Consider the following 25800-nt stretch of genomic DNA (forward strand, 5'->3'; position numbering starts at 1 on the left):
GCTGGTTTTTCTTTTATTTACTTTAATTTCATTTGTGATGACACAACAACGGCCGAGCTTCACTTCTGCTAATTTCATGTAAAACCAGTCACATGACCTCCTCAGTGAAGGAAGCACAACGAGCCAAAGAAGCTGCTCGTATGGCTTCAGTTTATTGCACATCAGCAGTAACAAGCAGTGTTTTTGCATCTCAAGAAACACTGAAAAATGTAAAGCTTTTGCAGCAAATGTACTTCAATCAGCCTTTAAGTAAAAAACAAAACTCTGAAAATAAAAGCAGAGAAGCTCAAGTGAGTTCATTTCATACTGTCAAATTTTATTTCCATATTAAACAGCAGAATGTTTAATGGGGATCTATCCAGCACATTTCCAGCATCATCTCTCTATGGCATCATACAGATCAAAGAGTAGAAAAAAAGGGTTTATTTTCCTGATGAATTTGTCAATTTTTTTCTCTCATAAATTTACCATTTCTTTCTCTTATAAATTTGTTATTTCTTCTCAGGTTTACCAGCTTTTTTCCCTCTTTAATTTGCAAAACTCAAAACCTAAAGGCTCAGATCGATTCACCTAACGATCTACCTCAGATGCCTCCGAACATCATGGTTCATAATGGCCTCGGCTCTCACCTTTGAGCTTCGACACCGTGGGCTCTTCAGATGAAAACTGCTCAGTTGTGGCTGCAGACCCAGCTCTCCTCACTGGGATGACCCTCCTAGAGAAATTCAGCACAGTGTAAAACAGAAGCTGTTGTTTGCTCCTGCAAGGCACAACGAAATCGGTCAAGAAAATCCAGAGATGACAATCTCACCTCAGCTTACGTGGTAACACCTCGTATATGTGACAGAACATAAAAAGCACTCTTTAAAGGAATAGTTCAACAGTTTTCTTTTTTTTTTTTTGAGAGGGAGGGGGGCATAACTGTGCTTTGTTTTCCTCACAGTGACAAGAACCATCAGTCTGTGTGCATCAAGTATGAAGAGCTGTTGGCTCTTGAAACCAAACAGAAACCTAAAGCTTTAAGAAGTCATTTAAGTGCACCCCGAGCTCTAGAAAACAAAGAGAAAAATAGAAAGATATGTGAATATTTGTGTCCTTCAGTTCAGCAGCGATGAAACTTCTCCACTCCGCCTCACTCGATGCCTTTCAAACTGTGGTAGATGTGTTTCGGCAAAATCACATATCCCTCACTGAAGCCCGGCTCCGGCGCCGACTGACGGGCCATCCTGGGTGGCGCCTCCCGGGCGGTCTTCAGCCTCTTGAGCTGCCTCTCCTGCCGCCGACACTTCTGCTGCGTCGTCTTCAGCTTCTTCCTCAGATGTTCCACCTGCTCCTCCAGCAGCTCGATGCGCCTCTTCTGCTGCGCAGAGTCCTCAACCGTGTAGTTGTGGTCGCAGGAGACCGCCGTCGTCGTTGAGGTCGTTGTCATCATGACGCTGCAGGTGTCGAGCGGGTTGCTCTCAGGCTCCTCCTCCTCCGCTGGTTCAGAGGTCAGAGGCAGAGAAAGCGGGAAGAGGTTCTCAGAGGGGAAGGGATCCTCCATGGACTCTGACTGCTAGAGAGAAAAACACGAGTTAACTAATTGCTACCTAACTGAAGTTAACCTGATCTACTTATCTAGCTTACCTAAACTATCTGCTTAATTTGAGCTGTCTCTCAGATCTGTGCTCTTATCTTGAAATAAAGAAAATGTGACTGGAAACTCTTGGGAGGCTCCTGGAAAAAAAAAAAGCCCTGCCGGCCTTAGTCAGGTCACCTTGATGCTGAGGTTGAAGGTGAACAGCGACGGCACAGCGCTCTCCTTCAGCACACGGTTGTTGCACTCCCTCTTGAAGGAGTCTTCGGTGAAGTGCTGGGAGCAGATGTTGCTGTACTTTGTTGGCTTGAAGTTGTTTCTCCTCATCGCGGCCACCCATTTACAGCAGATATCTGGACGGGCCAGAGGAAACCTGGCAAACAAGTGATAATAATACACAGAAACAAAACGCTTCTGTATGATTTGGGAATTATTTTTGGTTATCAGTTTAATGTAATAATTAGTTTAAGTTGTTTATGAAGTACACTTTATGTCTTTGGTAAAAAACAGAACCAAAAAACAAAACAAAACTGAAGCGTTAACCCTTTCTGCATTAACTCCCGGCAGTAAGCATAAACACATTAATCCAAACTGCAGTTAAATTTGGAGGAATTCACTATCCCCTTATTTACGGAAAGTCAAACATATTTAAGAATATTACTGCAAGACTTTATAAGTAAATGTGTTCCGTGCTGATAAATTCGGCTTGTAAAAAAGCGAAATAGCCGTAAAGTTCTAGTAATATCTAAATTTTTGTGCCTCGGTATAGCCACTATAGAGAAACTTGTGGCTTTAGACTTGATAAAAACATTTGATTTCATCAAATAAAAATAGCATCTGTTGACTTTTATGTAGCCGGATTTTAGCATTGAAACCTGCAAACACGTAAAATGTTACGTGTCCTACTCCACATGTTTTGTACTGTTGAGGAAGAGCAGTTAATCTTTAATGAGGCAGATTAGTGAACACAGGCTGGTGGACGTTGCTCAACCACCATGTCAGGACTGCTAATGCTACCCAGCTCACTGAAACACACAGAGACACATTGGCACTTAACTTACTTGTGGAATGAAATCTCTTTGTCTTTGTGGTAGCGGTTCTTACAGCCGTACGCTGAGCACGTCTGAACCATGGCTGAATATCCGGACAACACTCACTCACAGCCGGACCAGAACTCCACGAAGCTCCGCTGGTGCTTCTTGTCACCCTCCACACAAGCTTCACTGCCACTAACAATGATGGCGGCGAAGAATTAGTCACCTGACCGGCATCCCCACCTCTAATTGGTGGAGCTTTCTGTCGTTACTTTCCTATAATATCTCAGGAAGTCCACCAGGGGGAGACAAATTTGATAAAGAACATCAATTATATACACACACACACACACATATATATATACATATATAAATATATATAGAAATATATAAATATAAATAAATATATATATATATATATATATATATATATATATATATATATATATATATATACACATATATATATATACACACATATATATATATACACACACATATATATACACACATATATATATAAAGTTTCTGTTCAGTATAGAATAAACGTGAAGGACTATAAAATATTAGAAAAATATCAATTTTGTATTATAATTTTTCATTATTATTTTAACTGCTGTAACAAAAGAATTTCACAAATATAGGATAGTGCATTTGTCCTATTTATTATTGCAGAAATTACCATAAGACGCAGTAGCGGTTTTAGATACGGGCGACACGGGTTGTTGCCCAGGGCGGCATCGTGGTGGGGGGCAGCATCACGGGCATCGGCAAAAAAAAAAAAAAAATGCTCGTACTCGTGCTGCCCCGACGTCATGCCAGCGCATATTGGGAATGGCATAAGCACCGATCGGTTTTCTATCGCCCATTTGCTGGGAGCAAGGGCGCCCTTCGTTTGCGAGGTGCGCCTGCTGCTTGCGGAGCAGAGAGGAGAGGGCGGGGCGGGGCGGGGCGGGGCGGCGGATGATTTTCTGACCGGCTGGAGCAGAATCTAATAACCAACTTGCAAAGTTAAACAAAATAAAAACAAACCAACAAACACGAAAACACCAGACATTATAATACAGACTCATAATTTGCACCGATGTTTTTTCGAAATTCTGTACACGAAAAGTGAGCGCGAGAGCCTTCGGTGCGCCTGCTCGCTGCTGAAGTCAAAGTAAACTTTATTGTCATCTCCGCTACAGTCCAGTATATAGAGAGACGAGACGACGAGGCTCCAGTTACAACAGTGCAAGTAAACAAACAATAAATATAAGAAGAGTAAGAAAATAAATATACACTTTAGGACTCGGGGTAAAGGGATCAATAACAATTTAAAATTTACAGTTTGATGATTTAAAGTCTCACACACAAGCCGTCGAAAGGGGAGGGGGGCCAGTTGCTTCTGTTAGGGATAAGAGAAATATTTTTAATGTGTATCTGCTCATTATATTGTTTTATGTACTTTAATAAAGGCTTGTAGAGCAAGGCCACTTTTAACTCACAAACTAAGTGCTCAGCCAGACTGAAAAACAGGAAGTTTTAGTGCACAGGCATATTAATAGATAAGACACTGAAATGAGGAACTTGCCATATAAGCAATGTTTGAGACTGTGTGACGTGTAAAGTACCAAAATAACACCTATATGAGCCACAGTTTATGATTCTAATGTTAGAGAGCTCTTGCAACTGGCGTTTGAGCTGTGCAGAGGTTTCTCTCTTCCGGAAGATGAATGAATAAAAGAAATATCAATATTTTAACACACTATGAGTCGGTTTTCTCTGTTCTGTCATGGGGACAAAAGAATCGGGGTTTAATACTTCCAAATAGAGCACATTTCATTTATAATGTTGTAAATCCAAGCCCATTATGTATTCATGATTTGAATCCTGGGTTGTTTGAAATCTCAGAAATGCACCCTATGTGAATCTGTGAACTAAGGTGTAGGTGTGTTAGATCATGTTGTGGTGATCCTCAGGTTGGGGGATGGGTGTTCATACTGGAGTGCAAAATTAAAACCAATGGAAGATGGACAAGAAAAGTTCAAAGCCATCAGGTCCTCAGTTTAGAAAAAAGAGAAAAGAAGAGGAGGAGAAACAAGCAAAAGATGCAAGTAAGCAGATGTGTGATTGGATAATGGCAGGTCATCCTGAAACAATCACAATCAGAATACTTTATTAATCACTAAGTAAATTATGTGGATTACAGCTGCTCCAAGAAGAAATGGTAAAAATAGCAACAGTAACAGACTAAACTCCAAACAATACATTATGTTACAGATTTTAATATTAATTAGTCATTGTCAATTGTTGATTTGTCCTGTTCTCAATGTATGACGAATTATGATGGCTGTTTGGTAGCCGTTTGCATACTCTCTTTCTCTTCATGTGTGTGTGTGTGTATACAACAGTTTTATGTTAATGTACAATCCTTAATATGTTTTGTGTGTGTGTGTGTGTGTGGGGGGGGGGGGGGGGGGGGGGGCAGAGGGAGTGTTCGCCCAGGGCGCCAAACAGGCTAGGACCGCCACTGATAAGACGTAATGTTTTATTTCATAGCTCAGACCTGTAGATTCATGTATAATGTGTTAGATAAATAAAGACTTTCAACACATAATCGCTTGGTCAAAAAAGAAGAAACTTTATTATTAAAACAGGTATTTTCAACACCGTGAGTTGGTCTAAAGAGCTTTATACAGCAACAAAAGACCAGGAATACACTGAAAACAGGTAAATACACAGCACTGATAAGTACCTATAATGTGTGTGTATTATCACTACACTGTATATCATACTGAGTCCTTATCTCAAAAGAAACAAGAGTCACAAGGCTCTCAAACAGTCTGTGGGTTCAACTTTAGCAGCTGGAAACTCAACTTAAAAACATTCAGAGTTTCTCACCAACTTTGACGGAGGCTGCTGAGGTTCAGACACATCATGTGTTTTTTCTTATTATTACGACTGCACATGAATGCACCTTTACAAACAGGAGAAGCAAGGATTTAAGAAGAAGGATGGAAAGAGAAATTTCTCATCATTTGTCCATTTTTTGTTTTAGCACATGCCTGTGGCCTTTAGAAGACTTTACAAAGGAAGAAATAAATAGAAAAATACAAAATAGTTTTGGGATAATTCACCCACATTTCTATGTACAGGAACGCCCCACCAAAAAAAAATGAACCAGGTGGGATCATTTGATTTTTGCAAACAAAATTTACTGATGGAGAAATGTCCATAATTGCAGATCAAACATAGTCAAAAATCAAAGAAATTTTACTTTATTTTACACAGTTAGAATCTTATTTTGATAGTTCTGTCCATACTTCCTGTCAGTTGTATGAAATTCACTGCCACAGTCGTCATGTTTCTTTAAACAATGCACAAACATATCAACAGGTCACCGGAGTGATCCAGTAGCTGTTGGACTACAGGTTAAAATCCTGGACGAGCACCATGTGCTATCTGTCAAAAAGCCCAAAAGCGCCTTTTTTAATAAACAAGGAAACTAAAAATTAAAGGTCATGACTTTTCAACTGTTAGCTCTAAGAGAAATTGTAAGAAAAGGAAGGGGAAAAAAAGTATTTTACACAACTTTTATAGTGCACCCCTACCATCATAAGGTGACGCCAAAAGCCTGTTTGATGACTATGACTAAGCACATGTTACTAATTACTTAGTGTTGAATTGTATGGCAAAAAGCTACCATAAAGTTGGGTGTACCAGTCTTAAAATAGTAAATACACAACAACAAGAGAGGTACAGGCAGCATGTCATCACAACCAGTCTTGGTCATTTGAAAGTTGTTTGGGTTTAAACAGCTGCCACTGAATATCGCATAATACTTCTGATTTAAATGCGGTAAGTTCTGCCAAACTGATAATTGGCAGTTTTGCACACAAACATGATGATAAGCCCAATCGATCATCAGAGGATGTATGTGAGATTTATCAAAGAATTCCAGATGTACCAGAAAGTAGCATAAGAACAACCTCATTGACTTCTTACATCACAACGAGCTCATATATTTGGGCCTTTTAAACACTGGTAATCTAACAACAACAGAGTGCCAACTTAAACATTCATGATGACATACCATTTACCATTACCATTCCCTTCTGATATCTGTACCCGAGCTGAGGTGATGCAAAAATTTCCCCGTTGTGGGATGAATAAAGTTTTTTCTTATCTTATCTTACCAAGTGATGACCCCTGGTAACTCCAGGAAGCCAGTGCTCAAATGCCAAAATTGCAGTTCCTCTAATGTCCACTTGAGGCTCCAAAAGCAAGTCAATCTCCCCCAGACTCTCACGTTAAATGTCGAATTTTACAGCAGAAATAAACATGTTTTGGAGTCTGATACAAGAAAACTGTTTCAGTATCTGTCGGGCACAACCATCACCTTGGCTAACTGGAGCTTTTTTTAAACGCAGACTTGAGTGGTTAAAAAAGGGCAACAGGACTTCTTTAGGTTTCTTTAGCCATTTCATTTTTAATCCAGGAGGCTTTTACAGTTCAAATTATGAGAAATGGTGTGTGTCATTACCGTCACTGAGGCCAAAAGGTGGCACCTGTCTAAGACAAGTACTGTCAACTACTTTATTTTTAAGCACTCAAGACTACCATGACCTGCACAACTGAGAACCTATGCAGGCATTTTTAATGCAGTTACTGACAAATAATTTGGTTTTCTCTGTGATTTATTATGGGCAACCACTATACTGCAAGTGTACCAGGAAGTAAGTATAACGATATTATTATGTCAGCAAAGTGAACTCGCAGGAAGTCTTCAAAAATCTAGTGTGGTTCAACATTCAAAGGTATTTAGCTGACAATGTAATAACAGAAACAGAGACGGCTGGAGATAACAGACGGACAAAACTATCAAAATATGTAAATATTTTTTCAAAAATAAAGCAACAGATTAAAAAGCTGCTGTACAAGAAAAAAAAAAATCAATCTGTCTGCGAGGCCTTCACACTTACTTAGAAAAGGCAAACAATCAAACTCAACTTCAGGAAAAAAAAAAAGTGAAAGAAAAAGAAGGAAAGTGCAACAGAAACGAGTCAGAGTGCTGTCGGTTACTGAATGTCTCTAAATACTGCAATACCCAGAATCCTCCGGGGTCGTGAAATCAGAGTTTTTTGCATATTCACAACACTGCCATCAAGAATTCAATAAAGACTCCCAGCAGTGCCTTCTGGGAGATGCAGTCGACTTCTGTCTTAAAGATCACACGCAGTCATAATGCAACGATTACACTCAGTGATGTGATGAGGAAGCCCCGCCCACTAAGCGGCTCTTCCCTTTTGCAGGAAAGAAAGCAGCTTCTGTGCTCCACATCCAGGAAAGCTTTCGCTCTGGTTTTAGCTTCACCAGCTGATCTGCTGCCAGAAATTTCATCTAGCTGAACGCGAGAACCGCTTACTGGCTTTTTGTTGGACTTGCAAGCAGAGCTCTGACTAAAACAACAGGATATGAGCACATTTTTATATTTTTTAAGGCTAAAGTAGCAAAACATCTGCTGGTTCAAATATGCAAAATATAACCCAGATGTGTGCCTGTGACTCAGTGGCTGCCGAGGTCCACCTGTGCCAGCTGCCAGCTGTGTTGATGACTTCTGGGCCACAACTGGTGATTGCCAAATGCCAGAACTGAGCGACAAGAGGGCCAAACGTGGGCCAGAAAAAAGCTGATTATTTTTTTTTTGTTCAAAAGGAAAAAAAAAAATCACATCTTATAAGAAAGCTAATTTTATGCGAGCAAAGTTTATATTGAATATGTACGTTTTTGGTTTTTATTTTAATCACACGTTGCACACACCTCACAGCCAGCTGCATGTAGTGGCCTGTGTATTACTCCAGGACTCATTTCAGTGAAAATAAGCTTGTAATTTGTTGTCTGATTGCAAATAAGTGCTGTTTTCTAATAACACTTCTTATGTGTTATTGCTGTTTTTATTGTAAATTTGGTTTTCTTCCCCTGAATTTTACATTACGTAACTAGGCCCTTTCATTTTTTTTCTTTCAATGGCCCGAATACAACCAAAATAAACTTTTCCACAGACAATTCAATGCTGGCGACTTGTTTTTGCTCCTTTCACTGGTGGGCTGTGAGTTTCAGATGGACAGCTGCAGGAAAGCTGTGACTACCACTCCCAGATAAAACCTTTTATTGTTACAACAACAAACCAAAAAAAAGCTAATAAATTATAATAAAGATGTTGCTCTAATCGTAAGTCACGCTGATAGTGCAGGCCACCTGGTTGAATCCAACTTAACCATTATATGGTTTTGCTTGTGACGTCATACAGGTCAGCAGTGCTTGGAGCCTCCAGCTGTTGGCGGATTAACATGGAAACATCTGCAGCATGTAAATAAAACTGAGCGCTCAGCAGATCAGCAAATGTTTATATTTTCAATCTAAAGCAAAAAAGTACCTCACACTGGGGTCAGAGACGCTGTCCACCTCCTCTTTTCTTCTTTTTGTTGCTTGTTACAAGTGTTCGTTGTCACAGCAACAACATAACCATGACTCCTGTACAGATAAACACTTTTGCATCATTTTTAAATGCCATTATTTCTCTCAGGCTTACTTCTCCTCCTCCTCCTCCTCCTCATCTTCTTCTTCCTCTTTCTCTTTTCCTCCTTTGTCTCCCCGTGACACTTCTTTCTTTCTGTCCTCTTCTTCTTCACTGCCTCCATCTCCATCACCATCTGCCTCATCCTCTGCTTTTTTAGACTCTTCCTTGTCTCCTGTGCCCTTAAACAATTTAAATAAAACCCATTTTACTCGTCACACAAAGGTATAAAGCTTTATTGGGTTATGAAGTGCAATATATTCTTATAAACTTGGAAATCTATTGGAAATGAGCCAATCCATTAGTATAAATTAGTGTTCCTTGCAAACTTCTCAGTTTTCTTTTCAGTAAAATGCATATTTCTTTTTGGTGTTTGCATTTTCTTTCTCAAATTTTATTCATTCTAAGGTTATTATAAATTTAATAATTTTCTCCTGGAACTTTGACCCCTTTTTTTTCTCTCATAAATCTGTTTGTTTTCTCTTGTAAATTTACCTTTTTTGCCTCCAAAAAAAGTGCATTTTTTCATTAGACTTGTCAGTTTTTGTTAACGTAAATACATTTTATAATTGTTGTACAAATTCTGTAATTTCTTTCTTATAAATTGGCCATTTAATTTTTATTCTAAAATCTAACAAAATTAATAATGAACATTTATTTGTTATTAATTATTATTAACAATAAATAATTTTTTCAAACACATTTGGAAATGAAACACATTCACAGTCTTTATCTTGTACATTTCTTTTTACACTTCGCATAAGTGATTTTTACCTCTTAAACTTGCCAGTCCTTTAATTTAAATACATTTTCTAGCTTTTTTATGAACCAAGGTTTTTTTTTTCATAAATCTACCTTTTGTTGTGTTGTAAATTTGCACATTTTTTAAAAATATTTTCTCTCTTTTTTTGGCAAATGTTTGTAGTTTACTGTAAATTTGCCAGCTTTAGCAAACTTTTATTCCGTCTTGCAGATTAACGTGTAGATTTTTCCTGTTCAAGTTTTGAAAGCACATTTTTCTTTGAAGTGAATACATTTGTGCCAAAAAATGATCGTCTGCAAAAATTTTTATTTTTTCCGGTATTTGCCAAAAAAGTTATTGCTCGTATAAATAACTTGCTGGTCTATAATATGTTAAATATATGTCAAATGAATCCCACAATGAATGATATCAAGTCATCCTGAGCCACTAACAACATTCCTGTAACAAGGTAGAAGCTGCAATCAGTTTTTGGCAGTGACTTTTATATATTCTTTATTTATCCAGTTAAAAAAAAAAAATCTCGTTGACATTAAAAATGTCTTTTGTAAGAGTAATCTGTCCAAGAGGACAGCAGATATTGCAACAAATATAACAATAGATCTGTAAACATATTTTAAGTGGACAAAAAGGACCGGATTGGTTATAATGTAAGTACAATAACACAGATTTATAAAGATACTTAAAAAAATGTAATTTTAAAATTTTATATATAACCCCTTTGTAAACCCTGTTCACCGAAGTCTATTTACCAACATACGTAAAGATATTACACATAAAAAAACACACGGAAACATTGGAAATTAGTTCTTGGCAGGCGGTCACGTTTTGGCACAACACCGCTCTTATATGAATTCTTTCAACTTTGTCTCATATACCTGCGCTTTTACCCAGAGGTGAAGCCCTGTTTGTTTTTTGCTCGTCTTTCCGTGTTTCTGCAGAAGCACCTGCGCTCCTGTGTATGACGCAGGCGCTCAGGTGTACCTGCTTCACGCGGCTCCTCCTCCGGCTCGGGATGCGGGCCTTCATCCTCCGAGACAGCGCCAGCAGCTTGTTGTGTCTCTGCCTCCTCTTCGCCTTCTCCGCGTCCTCTCTCCGCTTCTCCTCCGCGCGGTCGGAGTCCGACTCGTCCTGCCGCTGCAGCCGGCTCCTCTTCCTCGGCTGGACCATCCTCTTCGTGTGACTTCCGTCGTCATCCTCCTCATCGTCGTCGTCATCTTCATCCTCGTCGCCGCGGCTGGACGACGAAGAGCTGTCGTCGCCTCCCAGGAAGGAGCGCTTCCTGCGGGTGACAGAGCGGCTGTCGTCGCTGGAGGTCCCCCCGGACTCGCTCCGGTCCCGGTCCTCCTGCTCGCTGTCGTCCTCAGGAGAGCTCTGGAAGTCGGACTGTGATCCGGAGGAGGAGGACGACGAGAAGGACCCTTCGTCACTGTCGTCCAGGATGGAGGCGGGCAGACCGATCTGCCGCTTCTTCGATGCGGCTACTTTGGTTTTCCGCATGGACGCGAACATTTTCCGCTTGTACAAACTCTCCATGTCTGCACGCGGTACCGGACAGTAGTGACATGAAACGGAAAAGCGACAGCAGAACCGGGCTCGGTGCACGCAGGCTAACGGCGCAGCTAGCCTCGCATTAACGACATGCTATTTATTCGCTGAAACACGCAACATGGCGCCTGAATTCACCTTCGTGCGGAATTATTTTGGAGTCTTTTCACATAAACGGACCGTTTGCAAACGTTGCACTGAGAAAATCCGCGCTGAAAAGGTCGCATTTAAAGAATTTTCAGCCCCTGAAAATGCCTGTGTGTTATTGTTGTGGCTTCTGCTTCTTCTCTAAAAATAACTACAGCACGCAATCGTACACAGCGCCTCCTACGGCGAAGAGCAGGCGCTACACCTGCAAACTGAGCAGAAATTATCCTAGCACTCCTAACACTTTCCACTAAATAAAAAAAAAAAATAGTCTGGGGAAAGAAAAATGTATACTAATAAAAATAATAATATGAATCTATGAAAATGAATAAAATCTAAATCTACAGGAAGTGACTGTGGCTAACATCGATGTTAATTTTATTTATAGGTGTGGTCAGGTGTTTGAATACACTCCTCACGTTAGTTGTAACCCACCTTCTAGTCTAAAGCACATTTGACCAAATATTAGTGGGGGTGTATGTAAATATTTGAGTCTGTATGTTTACTTTTGACCCTGTTGGGATCAGAGAAAACCCAAAATAAGTTCAAATGTGTGCACCCAGTTCTTGTTTTTTAAAGTCCATCAATCTATCCATTTGCTTCCACTTATCCTTTTCAGGGGCACTGGAGCCTATCCCAGCTGTCTTAGGGCGAGAGGTGGGGTACACCCTGGACAGGTTGCCAGTCTGTCGCAGGGCTAACACATAGACAGAGACAACCAATCGCCAACCAACCACTCCCCCATTCACACATATGAGCTTTTTAAAGTCATTAAAGATATATGCTGTATAATCATTCCACCCTAGAAAAAGAATTAATTAAAAGCCCAAAATTACCTTGACTTTCATTCCCATGATGACTGTGTGGAAACCTATGACCACAACTGTAAATGTCACATTTCATTACATCTAAACTGAATAAGAGATTAATTAGGCTTCAGTCATATAGGTCACATTTGTAAACACAAACATTTGGAAGCCTGGGAGTGTTTCGGATGTCACTGTGAGTCATTCAGACACCACCTTTTTAAAGTGGTGTTTTTGGTACATGTAGCTAGTTCACATGCCTTTGCCCTCATTATAAAAACAACACTGAAACTAAAAAAAGCCCAAAACAAACAAAATAAAAGAGCTAAAGTGAAAATTTACTGATTGGAAACAAAAAGAAAAGAAAAGTACAAAATTGTTATGATTCTGTTATTTACACTACACATCTGTAAGAATGAAATCAAACATAATACAGGATAAAACTTCTAAACAAATTCAGTGTACAGTTTCTCTTGTGATAGGTCTTTTTCTTTTACTTTATTACCTTTTTTATTTGATTCTATTATTATTTTATTTATTTGGTTTAGGTTAAGGGAATAAAAACCCAGAGTGGTCCTCCAAATATTTACTTGTAACATTTTGGCTCGTATAAGAAAAACTTGAACGTTTCTTATTCCGATCAATCCAAGTGGCGTCTCTCACTCATCCTAATCATTGCAGTCTAAAGGTCTTAAGATGAAAGCAACTGAACTTCTTGTTTAGGTTCTTGAAGACATTTTAGAAAGGTGTATTCAATTCTCCATGAAACGACTTCAAGTACCTGAAAGAGGTCGAGGTGCTGTTGACTCAAACACTTCAAATGCTGCTGAGTGTCTGTGAGACTGCTGAGGAGTTTTTCTTCTCCCCAAAGGCCTGAAAACACCAACAAATACAGCTTTAACAAAAGAAACAAGCTCTACGGTGGAACCTTCAGTGAGATTTTAATCCTAATTTGATTTAAAAACAGGTTTGTTTGTATCATGAAACATTCCTCGAGTCTTCCATTCATCTTTGTGTGTCTGTGCAGTTTCGTTAGGTCCCCAGTCAGGACTTCTGTGCTAGAAGCGTGCTCAGTTTGATTTTCCCATCCATGGAGGCTGTCAGGCAGGTGCCGCAGTCCACTGCTGAGCACCAGTCGACGGTCACCACTGGTGCTTTATGCCCCCCCAGTGACAGCACCCTCTCCAGAGCTGACTCCCCACTGGCCAGCTGGAAGAGAGGGGACCAGGAATTTTTTTAAAATACAAAACACATTTAAAGCATTAAAGAATGCTTGCTTACTTACTTACTTACAGACAGACAGACATGAAGGTGTACTCACTCTGTATATAAGTCCACCGGAGCTAGAACAGGTCAGGACGTGTTGACCTTCGGAGTCAAACGTGAAGAGTCGACCTCGAGGGACTTGAACCTGAACAAGAATTATATCACCAAGTTAGAAAAAAAGCACCCCAAATTGTTCACTTTGGTGATTTTACTTCTTTGAACTATAAAAAATGTTTTCTTATGAACAAAGTTTAATTTACTTTGTAGAATTCAATGTTTTCTACCGAGCTTTGGTCATGAAATCAAATGAAATGCTGTCTTGAAAATTAACCAGCAGGTCTGCTTACTTGTTTGTAGCCGCTGTACCCCGACAGGACGAAGGGCCCGGTGGCGTCCTGAGGTAAAATCTGCTCCGACTGCTTAACCCCACAGCGATGGATGTTCCACTGGATAAACTGCATGCGCGTGCGCACACACACACACACACACACACACACACATATTTTCTTGACTTTCCTGAGTAACATAAGGAGAACAGACGGAGCTACACTAGTTCTGGCTTTCACGCACCTTGCCATCTTCTCCGATGCTGAAGACGGTATTTTCATCATAGCTGAACTCCACACTGTAAACTTCCCCCTCATGAGCTCTCCAGCTCATCGCGCTCTCATACCGCTGCATATCTACAGAGGACAGAAATGTATTTAACTTACTTGGGCTTTGGCAAGTGACAGCAAAGAGGCCACAGATTAATCCTCTTTGAAAATAATCTTTGGATGAATCGAGTATGAATACAGACCAAACAGTCTGATGACTCCGTCAGCGGCTCCAGTCACCAGCAGGTTTCCATTGTGATTGAAGGCTGTGCAGTTTATGGCTACTGGTTCTGGCTCCAAAGAGAACTGGAGCTGAAAGACAGAAAGTCAGAACTTTGATTATGCTACAGGCAGGAAATAAAAAGAGCAGTTTAACTAGTTTAACTGAAACTGTCAGGCAACTGAATTGGAGCTCATAGTCAGGCACATAACAGAGGAAAAGTTGAGTTTATACCCAAACCTTTATTGGAAACAGGTTTCAGGTTTGCTAGAGCAGTCAGGTAGCCTGTTTAAAATGTGCAAACACAGTTTAAGCAGCACCTATAGGGCTGAAGTGCCAAAAACTGCAGCTCTAATCATGTCCACTGGAGGCTCACTCTAGCAGTGAATCAGTCCCATAGACCAGGGGTGGCAAACTCCAGTCCTCAAGAGCCAATGTCCTGCAGGTTTTAGATAACACCCTGGGTCAACACACCTGAATCAAATGATTAGTTAATTACCGGGCTTCTGGAGAACTTCAAGAAATGTTGGGGAGGTAATTTAGCAATTTAAATCAGCTGTGATGGATCAAGGACACATCTAAAACCTGCAGGACACCGGCTCTTGAGGCCTGGAGTTTGCCACCCCTGCCATAGACTTATTCGGCGTAAAAGGTCCAGCTTTACAGGAGAAATAAATACATTTACAGCCTGCTAAAAAGCAGCTTTGCCCTCTAAAGGTCATAACACTACTGTTTATGAATGTGTTTATACATAAACCATTTTGACCCCCATTGCAGCTTAAAATTAAGGGTGTGGCCGCTTTGATTGACACATGGTTGCACTCTGAGCTGCTAGCTCCCTGAGGCTTCACGTCAGCTACCTGAACTGGACGCCTTGACTCAGTCTGTGCAGTTGGAGTTTATATTGCTCCAGTTTTCTGCTACAGGTGGGGTTTTAAATACACATTCTTTAAACCCAGTGGTTCCTGTTCCTGGTCTTGGACTGATGTGCAGACATATTAGCTAAGTGATCAGTTAACCACCTGCTGTTTGACAGTCTTGGTGTCCCATAGCAGCAGCTGACCAGACACCGTTATGGGAAGTCGAGGAGCAGACTCGCCACTTCCAGATCGACTGTGAGCTGCAGCTGAACAGACGAACGATGAACCGCTGGGGCTGCAGGCTAAAGACAAGATACTGAAAGGCAGAAAAATACATTCTCATATGGAGATGACCTCGACTGTTGAAGACACAGTAAATCTAGTTTATGGACGTAGTTCCATTCAATTTGGTCAAATTATAATGCAATAAAATAAAAGAGCACCGCCCATTTTAGCTCCATCACTATCGGATGGGTTGACATTAATTTTGGCACATAACAACATTACTGATACTGAAAAAATAACCACATTTGGATCAGATTTTCAGTTTAGCGCTCCATAAAAACTTCTGAGTTCCTGAGCTGCAGCTTTTAGACACTTTTTTTGTCTCAGCAAGGAGGCACTTTCATGCAATACAAAGCCAACAAAGAGGCAAAAATTGGTCCTAATTATGTTAGTGAGGAGCTCCAGGATGCAGGTTTACCGTGGATGAGCCTCGTCGATGTTCATCTCATAGAGATTCTTCTTGGCTTCCGTATCGTACAACCGTACTGTGCCAACGCCGCTGCCTAATAACAACTGATCACACACATGCAAACACACATTTTACTGCTGGACAGATGTGTTTGGTGTATCAACTAGGTCACAAGAAACCTTGGGGTTTAGGCTTAGGGTTGGGTTTTTGTTTTAACTAGTGCTAAATAGGCAAATATCAAGGAACTAAGAGATTTTACCTTTCAAATTAAGTCTTGTAAATTAATTTTGGCAGTGCAATTATTCTGTATGCATTGCACTAGAGACAACTGTCTGAAAACAAGTAACGAAATCCTAACCCTAGCCTTAGGAGGATCATTGGTGACCTAGTGCATGGTAAAATGTTACCTTATCAGAATATTTATAAAATCAATGTATCTGAAAGTAAACACTGCTACCAGTCGGTCTGGTTTGGTGGCCCACTCCAGAGACATTAGAGGAGATTTGGACATGATGGTGGCTTTGGTCTGCATGATGGGGTTGAACGACCACACCTGACAGAGTAGGAGGGGCAGAGGAAGAAGTCTTTCATGAGTTTTCCTGTCAGTATATGCCGTTAGAATACCGTAGCTTGAAGACTATGAAATGCAGGTTTACCTTGATGACTCCGTCAACATCCAAGCTAGCGACGCGGCGACCAGAACAGTCAACCCTTGAAAACAAGCGAAGGGCAACAGAAAGGAAAAAAAAATGATTAAGGCTGAGTTTTTGTTTTTATCCTTAAAGTGGGTGAATTGTGACAATGTTACAGACAGACCTGCAGTGCATGATGGACGAGTGGTGTTCTCCGTACTCCTCCTGGCTGAGTTTAATGAAGGGAGGTTCCTCTTGGCTTGCACCGCAGCTTCTGCTGTTTGAGGAATCGGTAGGTTCACTTGAGGACTCCATGGGAGGCTCCACCTCCCCCAGCTCCCCTTTCTTCTCTGATGTCTGAAGATAACACATGAAAGGGCTCACCAGACCAAAAAATTATTGTCTTCCGGCATACTAATTCAAAGTGCAGGTTGACCACTCGCAAAACTGTTTGAACATAGCTGACCTTTACCTCCACAGGTAAGGTAAGACTAAGGGCATCGCATTTGTTGGATATCTAAAGGATGCAACTATACCTGTGGTGGTGGTTTGGAGAAAAGCTCCTTCCTCTCCTTCTCATGATCTTGGATTCTTTTGTGTCTCGAATTCTGGTTCCCTGACTGGTTTGTAGACAGCTGGGACTGGGAGCTCACTGGTTCACTGGTTGATGACTGGGTAGATGCTGGCTTCACCTCCTTAACTTGGCCTGCATCTTTAGATTTCACAGGCTAAAAAAGATGGAAAAAATTACAACCGCAAATGTAGAAAACTGGAACACCAGTGCAGCTTGCTATTACTCTCTGAGGGAATGATTTTCAAACTTTGTGGTAGAAAATAATTAAAATATCAAATTCATTACCCAATATTTATTATACTAATGGACACACCCAATGAACCCAATCAAGCCTCGATCCTGAGTCAGTGTGAAGTTTAGTCTGCTGCAGAGTCCTTAACACACATCTCTTATTGGACAGGTTGGTTACCGCCCATTGTACATCATGAATCTTTGCCATTTCCTATCACTAATCTGGGTCCAGATCACATTGGTAGTATAAGCAAAGATGCCTAGGCCTCCCTTACTCCTGACTTCAGCTTTTTTGTATCTTCCCAAGCCAATTAAAAGACTTGACCTCTCTGGTGTGTCCTGGATCTGTGTTGGGAGTCTCCTGTGTGTGCCCGACACACCTCACATAAGAGGTGTCCAAATTTCCCCAACTAAGTTCCAATAGGAACAAGTCTGACTTGTTACTGACAATACAATCCAAGCTCTTACAACAGTTGTACTTGTTGCCAAATAGCCCATAACAACAACCAGATACCCCATACATTTGACTATGTAGACTACTAGGGCAACATTAGAAACTGACATCAAAGTCCAACTAGTTGGAGACATTTCTTTATTAGGGTTTGTTAGTCTTTATCATCTTCCTGATGAGATGGTAACTCAGAAGAAGGTATACTGTCCCAAGTACCAAATTTCTAAAGTGAAGGGTCTTTCACTTTCCATATACAATCATCAGCTTTTGAACATAAGATGACCTGTCTCTGACTCACTAGTTGCAAAAAACCCAATTCTGTTAAATAAACAACCATCCAGTCTGTGAGTCAAGGTCTTTTTTAAATCTGTGAATTTGGCGATTCCTTGTGCTCACCTGATTACTCAGTGTGTCCTTCCTGCCCATTGCTGCCTGGCTTGGTGAGGACCCAGAGATGGCTTGCATTGGTTTCCCTGGGGTACGTCTGCCTTGTGGTAGGAATGTTGAGAAGAAGTTTCTGGTAGGGGTGGTGGCAGTGCTGACAGCTCGCTGGCTCGTCACTAAGTCCCTACAAAGAGAAAAAAAGAAAGGAAGTTTTAAAACAGCATACTACTACACTGAATCCAAGCAAAGAGACCACAGCTATCAGCAAATGCCATTGCCATGAAAGGGTATGAGTTTTGCGACAATTTTTGGATAGTTAGTTAAAGTGAGCACAATAAACACCAGAACCGAAGATGGCTATGCCGACTTGTCTTGATCACATAATTGCCATCTCTTCCTTTGTAAGCACATGATGAACATGCATCTGGCATTTATCCTTTTGCGCTGCTCACTTGTCCAGTTGGGTGAACATTCGTTGGTGGACAGGTGTCAACATGTGTAAACTGACTGGTCTACAGCTATACACGTCCATTTGCAACAAGTAGAGCTGTACTATGTGTGTTCTGACACTTTCTGACAAAAAGTAGCATCAAGGTCTTCAATGATTTGTAGCTCTTTGCCAGCAAGCCTTTCGACCCCATGAGCATCAATAGTTCGTGGGATTTCAATGACCGTGCTGCTGGTTCGCCGGTTGCTGTTCATTGGACTTAAAGAGCAGTTCTCACTATGAAGCAACAACACTGTTTGCACAATATCAAAACCAAGGTGTGACAGGCCATTTCTGTCCAGTCTTGCTATGACCTTCCAACAGAGACCTCTATAAATGGACCAATCACTATCAAAGATACTTAGGTCATTAAAACTTGTATATTTTCAGTAAGTAAAAAATAAGGTTAGACTTTTGACTGCCTAAAAAACTTCTTTTTTTCTACCCTGACTACTATGCTTACCAGTTGGTTTTTCAATTTTCAAGATGTTTTTTGTTTTTGGGCCCAAAAACATAGGTTTTTGGGTCAAAAAACCTATGTGCAGTCTGAGATCCTCAGCCAAAGATGTGTTGCTTCTTCCTGTGAATAGGTGGGAGAAATAGTCTTTGTTGCCAGGGCTCCTTTGCTTCCTGTTAGAGATCTTTATTGGTCCCCAGGCTTCTCAATTACTCAGAATCAAGTGGGGTATTGTGGCTTTGTTATCAGTGATCTCGGGTCAAGATCTTTTTGGGTCTACTGTATTTTAGTTACTCCAAAAAAGTAGGAAATCAAGTCAGTGCTCCCTGGTAAAAGTCTTCATAAATCCACTTCAGAACCACGAGGATTTTGCTTCATCGGTTAGCACTGCTGCCTCACAGCAAGAACGCCTTGGGTTCAAATCCACAATCTGGTTGCAGGCTTTCTGTGCGGAGTTTATATGTTCTTCCAGTATCTGTGTGGGTTTTCTCCAGGAATTCTGGCTTCCTCCTGGAGTCCAAAAACATGCATGGAATTAGGTTAATTGGTAATGCAAAAACCTTAGGTATGAATGTGAGTATGAATCGTTGTCCGTCTCTCTGTGTTGGTCCTGGGACAGTCTGGCTGCCTTTCCAGAGTTAACCCCACCTCTTGCCCTATGGCACTATGGCAGCTGGGACAGGCTTTAGCACAGCCACGACCCTGAACTGGATAAGCAGAAGAAAATGAATGGATCCAAGGGCTTCTTGTTAGAGGTCTTCTGCAGTCCACTTCAGAACCAAATGGGTCACCATGTGTTTGTTGTCAAGACCATTTTTGTGTATAATACTTGGTGGGTGGGTTTATCACCATCATGCATTGAATTATTCATTTGAAGAGGAAATAATGAATGTGTAATTGACAAGTCTAACAACACTTACTGCAAAAGTTAGGTTGCCTTATCATCAGCCATCATCAGCCAACTAACCCCTTAGCATCCATTAAAAAAAAAAAAAGTGCGTTGAGTTTGGGTTTTTTCTGGGTCCATTTCAGATCGGGTCCCACATCCATTCAAGCCCCCTCAACGATCCAGATGAGGAGCTTTAACTAACTTCTTAAAAGATACTTCTGTCAATCACATTTATTTTTTTTAGAGTATTTTAAAGTTTATTGGGGAACTGTATTTGCTGGCCCGGTCTATCGATCGCCTGGAAGTTTAACAAAAATAAATAAAAAATGGCTCAATGGAACAATTCATCAGGTGAATTGTTTATTGTGAAACATCAACCGCATTACAACATAAATATTTTGGCATTTTTGGCCACAATACATTAGCTAAAATATGGTTTTAAATAGTTTTTTTATATGAATAAATATAAAATAACTCAGTTTTGTTTGATTTAAAGTGCCTGAATATGAAAATATGAGGTTACGTCATTTATTAAATAAATACTGTCACAAAAAGTGCAATAACCTTAGTTCTCATTTAGGCCTGAACCATGCTAACATCAGTCCATGTTCGTTCTGTGCTTTGTGTTAAAATGTAACTTAAGGAAACAAAATAAAAACAAAGGAAACCACAAAGCTGCAATGGATAAAAATCTTGATTAATATTTTAAGGTTTAAGATGGCTGCCATCTGCAACTCACAGCACAAAACACATTAAGAGTTTCAAAGTGATAAATACAAGCACAATACGCCAGTTTTTTCCATAAAAATACTTTGTAATTTTTAAAGCATGGCATTCATTTTAGAAATGAGCTGACTATTGATGGTTAAAAACATGATGTTGGCAGTGTTTAAAAATGGACAGAATGGCAGCCATCTTTGCTGTGGTTAGTCATCAGTAAAGACAGTGATGTTAGTCTCTCACAGCTCAGTGTCTCCCAGTCGGTCCATGTTCTGGACGTATGTCGGCAGCTTGTGGTGGATCATCTCATCTCTATCCCTCTGATCCCGGCTCTCCGTCTGCAGGGCGAACAGCTGGCGAAGATACAGCAGACAGGTCAGACGTAACGTCTACCCTGACTACAGCTCAGCATGGAGCACATCACATTTTAAAACTTTGTTTCATGAAAAAACTTTTACACTTAGTCTATGTTTTTAAGTACTAGTGTCCAACTTTTTGTTAGTTCAAAAATGGAATAAACCAATCACATGGCAGCGACTCAGTGCAATTAAGCACGTAGACACGGTCAAGACGACCGGCAGAAGTTCAAACAAAGCATCAGAATCAGGAACAAATAGGTTTTAACTGACTCGGAATGTGTGTTTCCCACGCAACCTCTATCTCTAGGGTTTACAGAGAATGGGATGAAGAGTAGAAAATATCCTGAGTGGCTTTTCTCAATCGAAATGTCTTGCTGAGGTCAGTGCCTCAGCTACTTCAAGCCGATAGGAAGGTGTGGAATTTATTTTCTAGGCACACTTTTGGCCCTTTAGTAACAACTAAATGCCACAGCCTACCTGAGCATTGCTGTCAACCATTTCCGCAAGCACAATGTAACATTTTACAATGGATGTTTTTGGGACAATTTGATATGTTCCAAAGTTCAAATCATCTCAAACTGATTTCTTTAACAGGACAATGAGTTCACTATACTAAATGGCCTCCACAGTCACTTGATATCCACCTAACAGAGGACATCTGTCAAATATTCCATGAAGAATTTAAGTGATTCTGAAGGCAAAAGGGGGTTCAATGGAGTACGGTGTACCTAATAAAGTGGCACCGAGTGGTGGCCAAATCATGGGATTAATACAGTGAGAATTAATAGGATTTGATTTGATTTTAAGAAGTAAACAGAACTTTTGGAAACCCATTGAAATTCATTTTTAAGCTAAATAATGAGACTTAATTTACATGATGGGTGATTAAAAGTAAATGACGGGATCAGTTGTAGCTTTTTTGAACAAATCTACATTTGCATTATTCATGCAAAATAGATTTCATTTAAAATGAAATGCTCTCTCTCACCAGCTGACGGAGCTGTTCGTTCTCCTCCATCAGGCAGGTCATCTTCTGGACTTCAGCATCAAAGCTGAGGAGGACAGGCTGAGGTGGGAAATAAGTTAAGGACTGAAAACTGAATTCCAGCAGATCAGTGCGGCCACCTCTAAATTGTCAAAGCATGTTGAATATTGAGGCTGGCTGTGTGTTTCAAACTCAAGGATATGCATACACTGGAAGAGCACCGACAGGAAGTTATGCAGTGAAACCAGGAAGGTGTCAGACCACTGGCGGGAGAAGTACTGACAGAAGGCGGGGTTCTGCTCAGGGGAGGAGATAAATGGCAGGATGAACCAATCACGCCACTCAGCCTGACCCTGCAGCTCTGACGCTTGCTTCTGGAAAAACTCCTGAGTCTTCTCCAGGTTTCCTTTCTGGAAGGACGAGATAGATTTTTAAATCTTTGTTTCAGAAACACGCATCAGGATGTCTGATTTCTCCACGAGGTGATACCTGCACGGTGTTGATGATGTAGTATCTGTACAGGCTGATCCTCAGCTTGTTGACGGTGGATCTGTAAACATCCTCGAGTCTGCTGAACAGACGTTTATCCAGGTAGAGCCAGTATTCCTTCAGACCAGCCAGGTCAAAGCTCTGGACAAACTGCTGCAGCTGATCGATTATTTTATCCACCTGCACAGCACAAAAATAATGAAAAGTTATTCAGTTTCCTTTTTCTGCTGAAAGAAGAAACTTCTTCAAAAACCTGAAATAGCAGCTTTTTTCGTTAACCCTTCACACCACTGCTAGCTCCTTTCTCCAACTTCCAAATGATGTGACTATTTTACTGTGAGGTTGTGAGGAAACAGAAATACATCCAACAACATTTCTGCCATTCATACCCTGAAGCCTTTCTCCTTGTCGGCTTTTATGTCGTTGTCCAGATGTTTCAGCGTGTTGGTGAAGCCACGGTAGATCAGATACTCCCTCACATGCTCATCTGTCCTTTCCACTGCAGAGCCCATGGTGACCTCTGACCCTACAGGGAACAAGTCAGCGTTTATTATGATTATTCAGTTTGTGTCTACTGTAGTCATTTGGTTCTTTGAAAGTATAAAGACAGAGACATTTAACTTGAGGTTTTAAGATTATTTCTTACATACACATTTATACAAGTATAATATCCAGCACTCTGGCTGTACACAAATAAAGAAGAAGACATAAACACAAGAATTCCAATCAACTTTTTCTTTTAATATTAGCTGACAGACATTCAAACCATTGATCTCACTGGGTAGCTGAGTAATGTGTGGGTAGTGGGTGGTGTGGGCTCATTTATTAAGGCATGAATGAGCTAATGAATGATTGAATGGATGCACATATTTGTTGGTAGTCAATGATCTGACTAAAGCCACAAAGGGCAGTCTCATTTAGCAGTCTGATAGCATGAAGATCAAAGCTTCTCCATATTGTTTCTGTGCTGGCAGCACATAAACAGCACACAGTAGTGTCTCCCCAATGGCAGTCAGCTGTTAGGGTGGCTGGAAGAATCTCCCGCGATCCTCTCGGCTCTAGATCTGCATCATCTGAAGTACACATCCTCTTCCCTCAGCTGAATCAACTACTCTCCTGATGGATAAGTGGTCATGCCCAGGGAATGATGCACCCTTCCCAGAAGTACAGAGATTCCTGAGCGCCCTGAGCAGGAGTTTGAAGTACTTTAATCGCCTGAAGTTGTAGAAGCCTTGATGGGATTTCTTCAGCAGTGTGTTACTTGAAGTTATCCACCTTCTCTACCTAGGCCCGATTCATACTGAGAGGGTAGAATAAAACTCTGCTGTTTTTTCATGGTCCCCTTGGTTTCCTGAGTTCAGCTCAAAGTTGCTCTCCTTATACCAGGTGAAAGGTGGTTGATTTCATACCAGTGGGCAGATGCATTATTATTTGAGAACAGTCCTGCTCTCAGCACATAATTTTATGGAGCTCCAGTGCTGCTGAGGGTGAGAGGAAGGAACCATTTGTGGCCTGCCAGCCAGCCAGGAAACTAATCATGCACCTGCACAGGGATCTTTTTTTTTTTGAGGGGGGGGGGGTTGTCTGGAGGGGGTTATTTCTGGTACATTAGTTTACAACCTCTGCTAATACTGAGGTTACCAAGTGTGCGGATACATTTTCTTCAGAATAAAAATCTATAAACATCACTGCATGAAAATGTTTAGAAATAAGGTAGATGAAGAAAGGATTCAGACCACCTTAAAGTTTCCACACATTATTTTAAGCAGACAGAATGTTCTCTTTTTCACCGCTACTCAGTATAAAGTTCCTACACATTTTAGTAAATTAAGTGGACCTATTTTCCTTATTTCCAGTCATCTCGCCACAGAATTTCTGTTTACAGAAGACAGCCAATCAGAAGAAAGGTGGCTTAAAGTAGGAGGAGCTAAAGCAGGTTGTTTGAGACAAGTGACATGAAACTGTAGACAGTAAAATTAAAAAAGGATTATTTTGAGCTGTGAAACAGGTAGAGCCACTTGAGTAAATGTATTTAGTTTCTGCATGTCAGCGATTATTTAACAGACTTCAAAACACTGACATCACAATATTAACATGACAATCTAACCCACTTAATGTCACTTTTCTCAACTAAATGATGAAGAAGGTAAGAGGTAATATTGCTCAATTTCTTTTTAAACTTTAGTAGCGTTCACTCCATTAGCAATAATTCCCCTAAAAAACTTCCTCTTCATGTACTGACCGCTAACTTAAAACATTAGATCACCGTTATGCATCCACAGCGGGACGTTGATAGTTATAAAAAAGAAAAAAGAAAGTGTACTTTAGATCCTTAAAAGTCTGAAGCAGAATATAAAGTATCATTTTTGTAAATGTAATGGTTTTATTTGGATTTCCTCCACCGCTTTTTGTTGCTAAAAACACTTCGGCCAGACTCGATTTGAAAATCTCTGGTACACACGGCAAATGTAAGGTTAAACTCAGATTCGCAATCCATCCCAGCAAACATCAAACGATGTCAACATTGACTGATTTCAGAAAATGTATTATTGTAAATTTGAAGAGACGCAGGAACTGCAGTTAGCTTCATTTTAGCATCAAGTGTGCCACCAGAACAATCGACTGGAACACGTTACAATCACTATTACACAAAATCTCTCACATTAAACAGGCCAAATGCAGGCAGAATTAACATTCATTATGCTATAACATAATAAGTCATAAAATCACGTCTTAACATTTACGTACCTCGGAGGATAATCCAGATTATTTTAAATGAAGCAAATTTAAGGCGAAGTTTGGCTTGGTCTTTTCTTTGGTTTCAGCACCATGAAAGTGAACCGTCACCACCGAGAAACAGAATTGCGCTTTTTTAGATCCATGAATCTTCAGAGCACAAAACTGCTCTTCCGTCTTATTGTGAAAATTAAATGTTTACAACAACAAAGAGAAAGAAAACACTCTTCCTGCTCTATTTTTCCTCCTGACAGTCATGTGATGAGCTAACGTATAACGCAGCCGCACACTGCGCGACCTGCGCGCCCTCTATCGGTCAGCACGTCTCAATACACCTGTG

General features: G+C 40.5%; 3 protein-coding genes across 8 annotated transcripts; all 3 read right to left on the minus strand.

Annotated features, from left to right (window-relative positions):
* Positions 1-295: 295 nt before the first annotated feature.
* On the minus strand, positions 296-2957 carry thap1 (THAP domain containing, apoptosis associated protein 1). Of its 5 annotated transcripts, XR_436598.2 has the most exons (5): positions 2638-2957; positions 1757-1949; positions 1137-1555; positions 812-1049; positions 296-715 (listed from the first exon to the last, which is right to left on the minus strand). XR_436598.2 is itself a non-coding variant. In XM_006782116.2 (4 exons), the coding sequence occupies exons 1-4, from the start codon at positions 2706-2708 to the stop codon at positions 1028-1030; spliced, it is 705 nt and encodes a 234-aa protein (XP_006782179.1). In that variant the 5' UTR covers positions 2709-2957; the 3' UTR covers positions 296-1027. The 5 variants fall into 5 exon arrangements, 4 of the variants coding, with proteins under 4 accessions (XP_006782179.1, XP_006782180.1, XP_087699604.1 ...); XM_006782116.2 differs by having other exon boundaries at positions 296-1049; XM_006782117.2 differs by having other exon boundaries at positions 296-1049; positions 1137-1552; positions 2638-2956.
* Positions 2958-5209: 2252 nt separating this feature from the next.
* LOC148102064 (uncharacterized) lies at positions 5210-11783 on the minus strand. Of its 2 annotated transcripts, XR_015719276.1 has the most exons (3): positions 10914-11783; positions 9029-9351; positions 5210-8926 (listed from the first exon to the last, which is right to left on the minus strand). XR_015719276.1 is itself a non-coding variant. In XM_087843479.1 (2 exons), the coding sequence occupies exons 1-2, from the start codon at positions 11463-11465 to the stop codon at positions 9181-9183; spliced, it is 723 nt and encodes a 240-aa protein (XP_087699605.1). In that variant the 5' UTR covers positions 11466-11783; the 3' UTR covers positions 5210-9180. The 2 variants fall into 2 exon arrangements, 1 of the variants encoding a protein (XP_087699605.1); XM_087843479.1 differs by having other exon boundaries at positions 5210-9351.
* Positions 11784-12719: 936 nt separating this feature from the next.
* On the minus strand, positions 12720-25757 carry wdr91 (WD repeat domain 91). Its single transcript, XM_006782114.2, has 18 exons — positions 25473-25757; positions 23114-23250; positions 22725-22904; positions 22438-22645; positions 22239-22321; positions 21135-21244; positions 18351-18522; positions 17235-17426; positions 16883-17055; positions 16723-16777; positions 16524-16619; positions 16076-16170; positions 15535-15688; positions 14496-14604; positions 14267-14379; positions 14044-14151; positions 13752-13841; positions 12720-13639 (listed from the first exon to the last, which is right to left on the minus strand). The coding sequence occupies exons 2-18, from the start codon at positions 23234-23236 to the stop codon at positions 13475-13477; spliced, it is 2226 nt and encodes a 741-aa protein (XP_006782177.1). The 5' UTR covers positions 23237-23250; positions 25473-25757; the 3' UTR covers positions 12720-13474.
* Between the last annotated feature and the right edge of the window lie 43 nt (positions 25758-25800).

The sequence above is a fragment of the Neolamprologus brichardi genome, chromosome 7 (genome assembly GCF_056152115.1).
Source record: "Neolamprologus brichardi isolate AB-2024 chromosome 7, ASM5615211v1, whole genome shotgun sequence".
Taxonomy (NCBI): Eukaryota; Metazoa; Chordata; class Actinopteri; order Cichliformes; family Cichlidae; genus Neolamprologus; species Neolamprologus brichardi.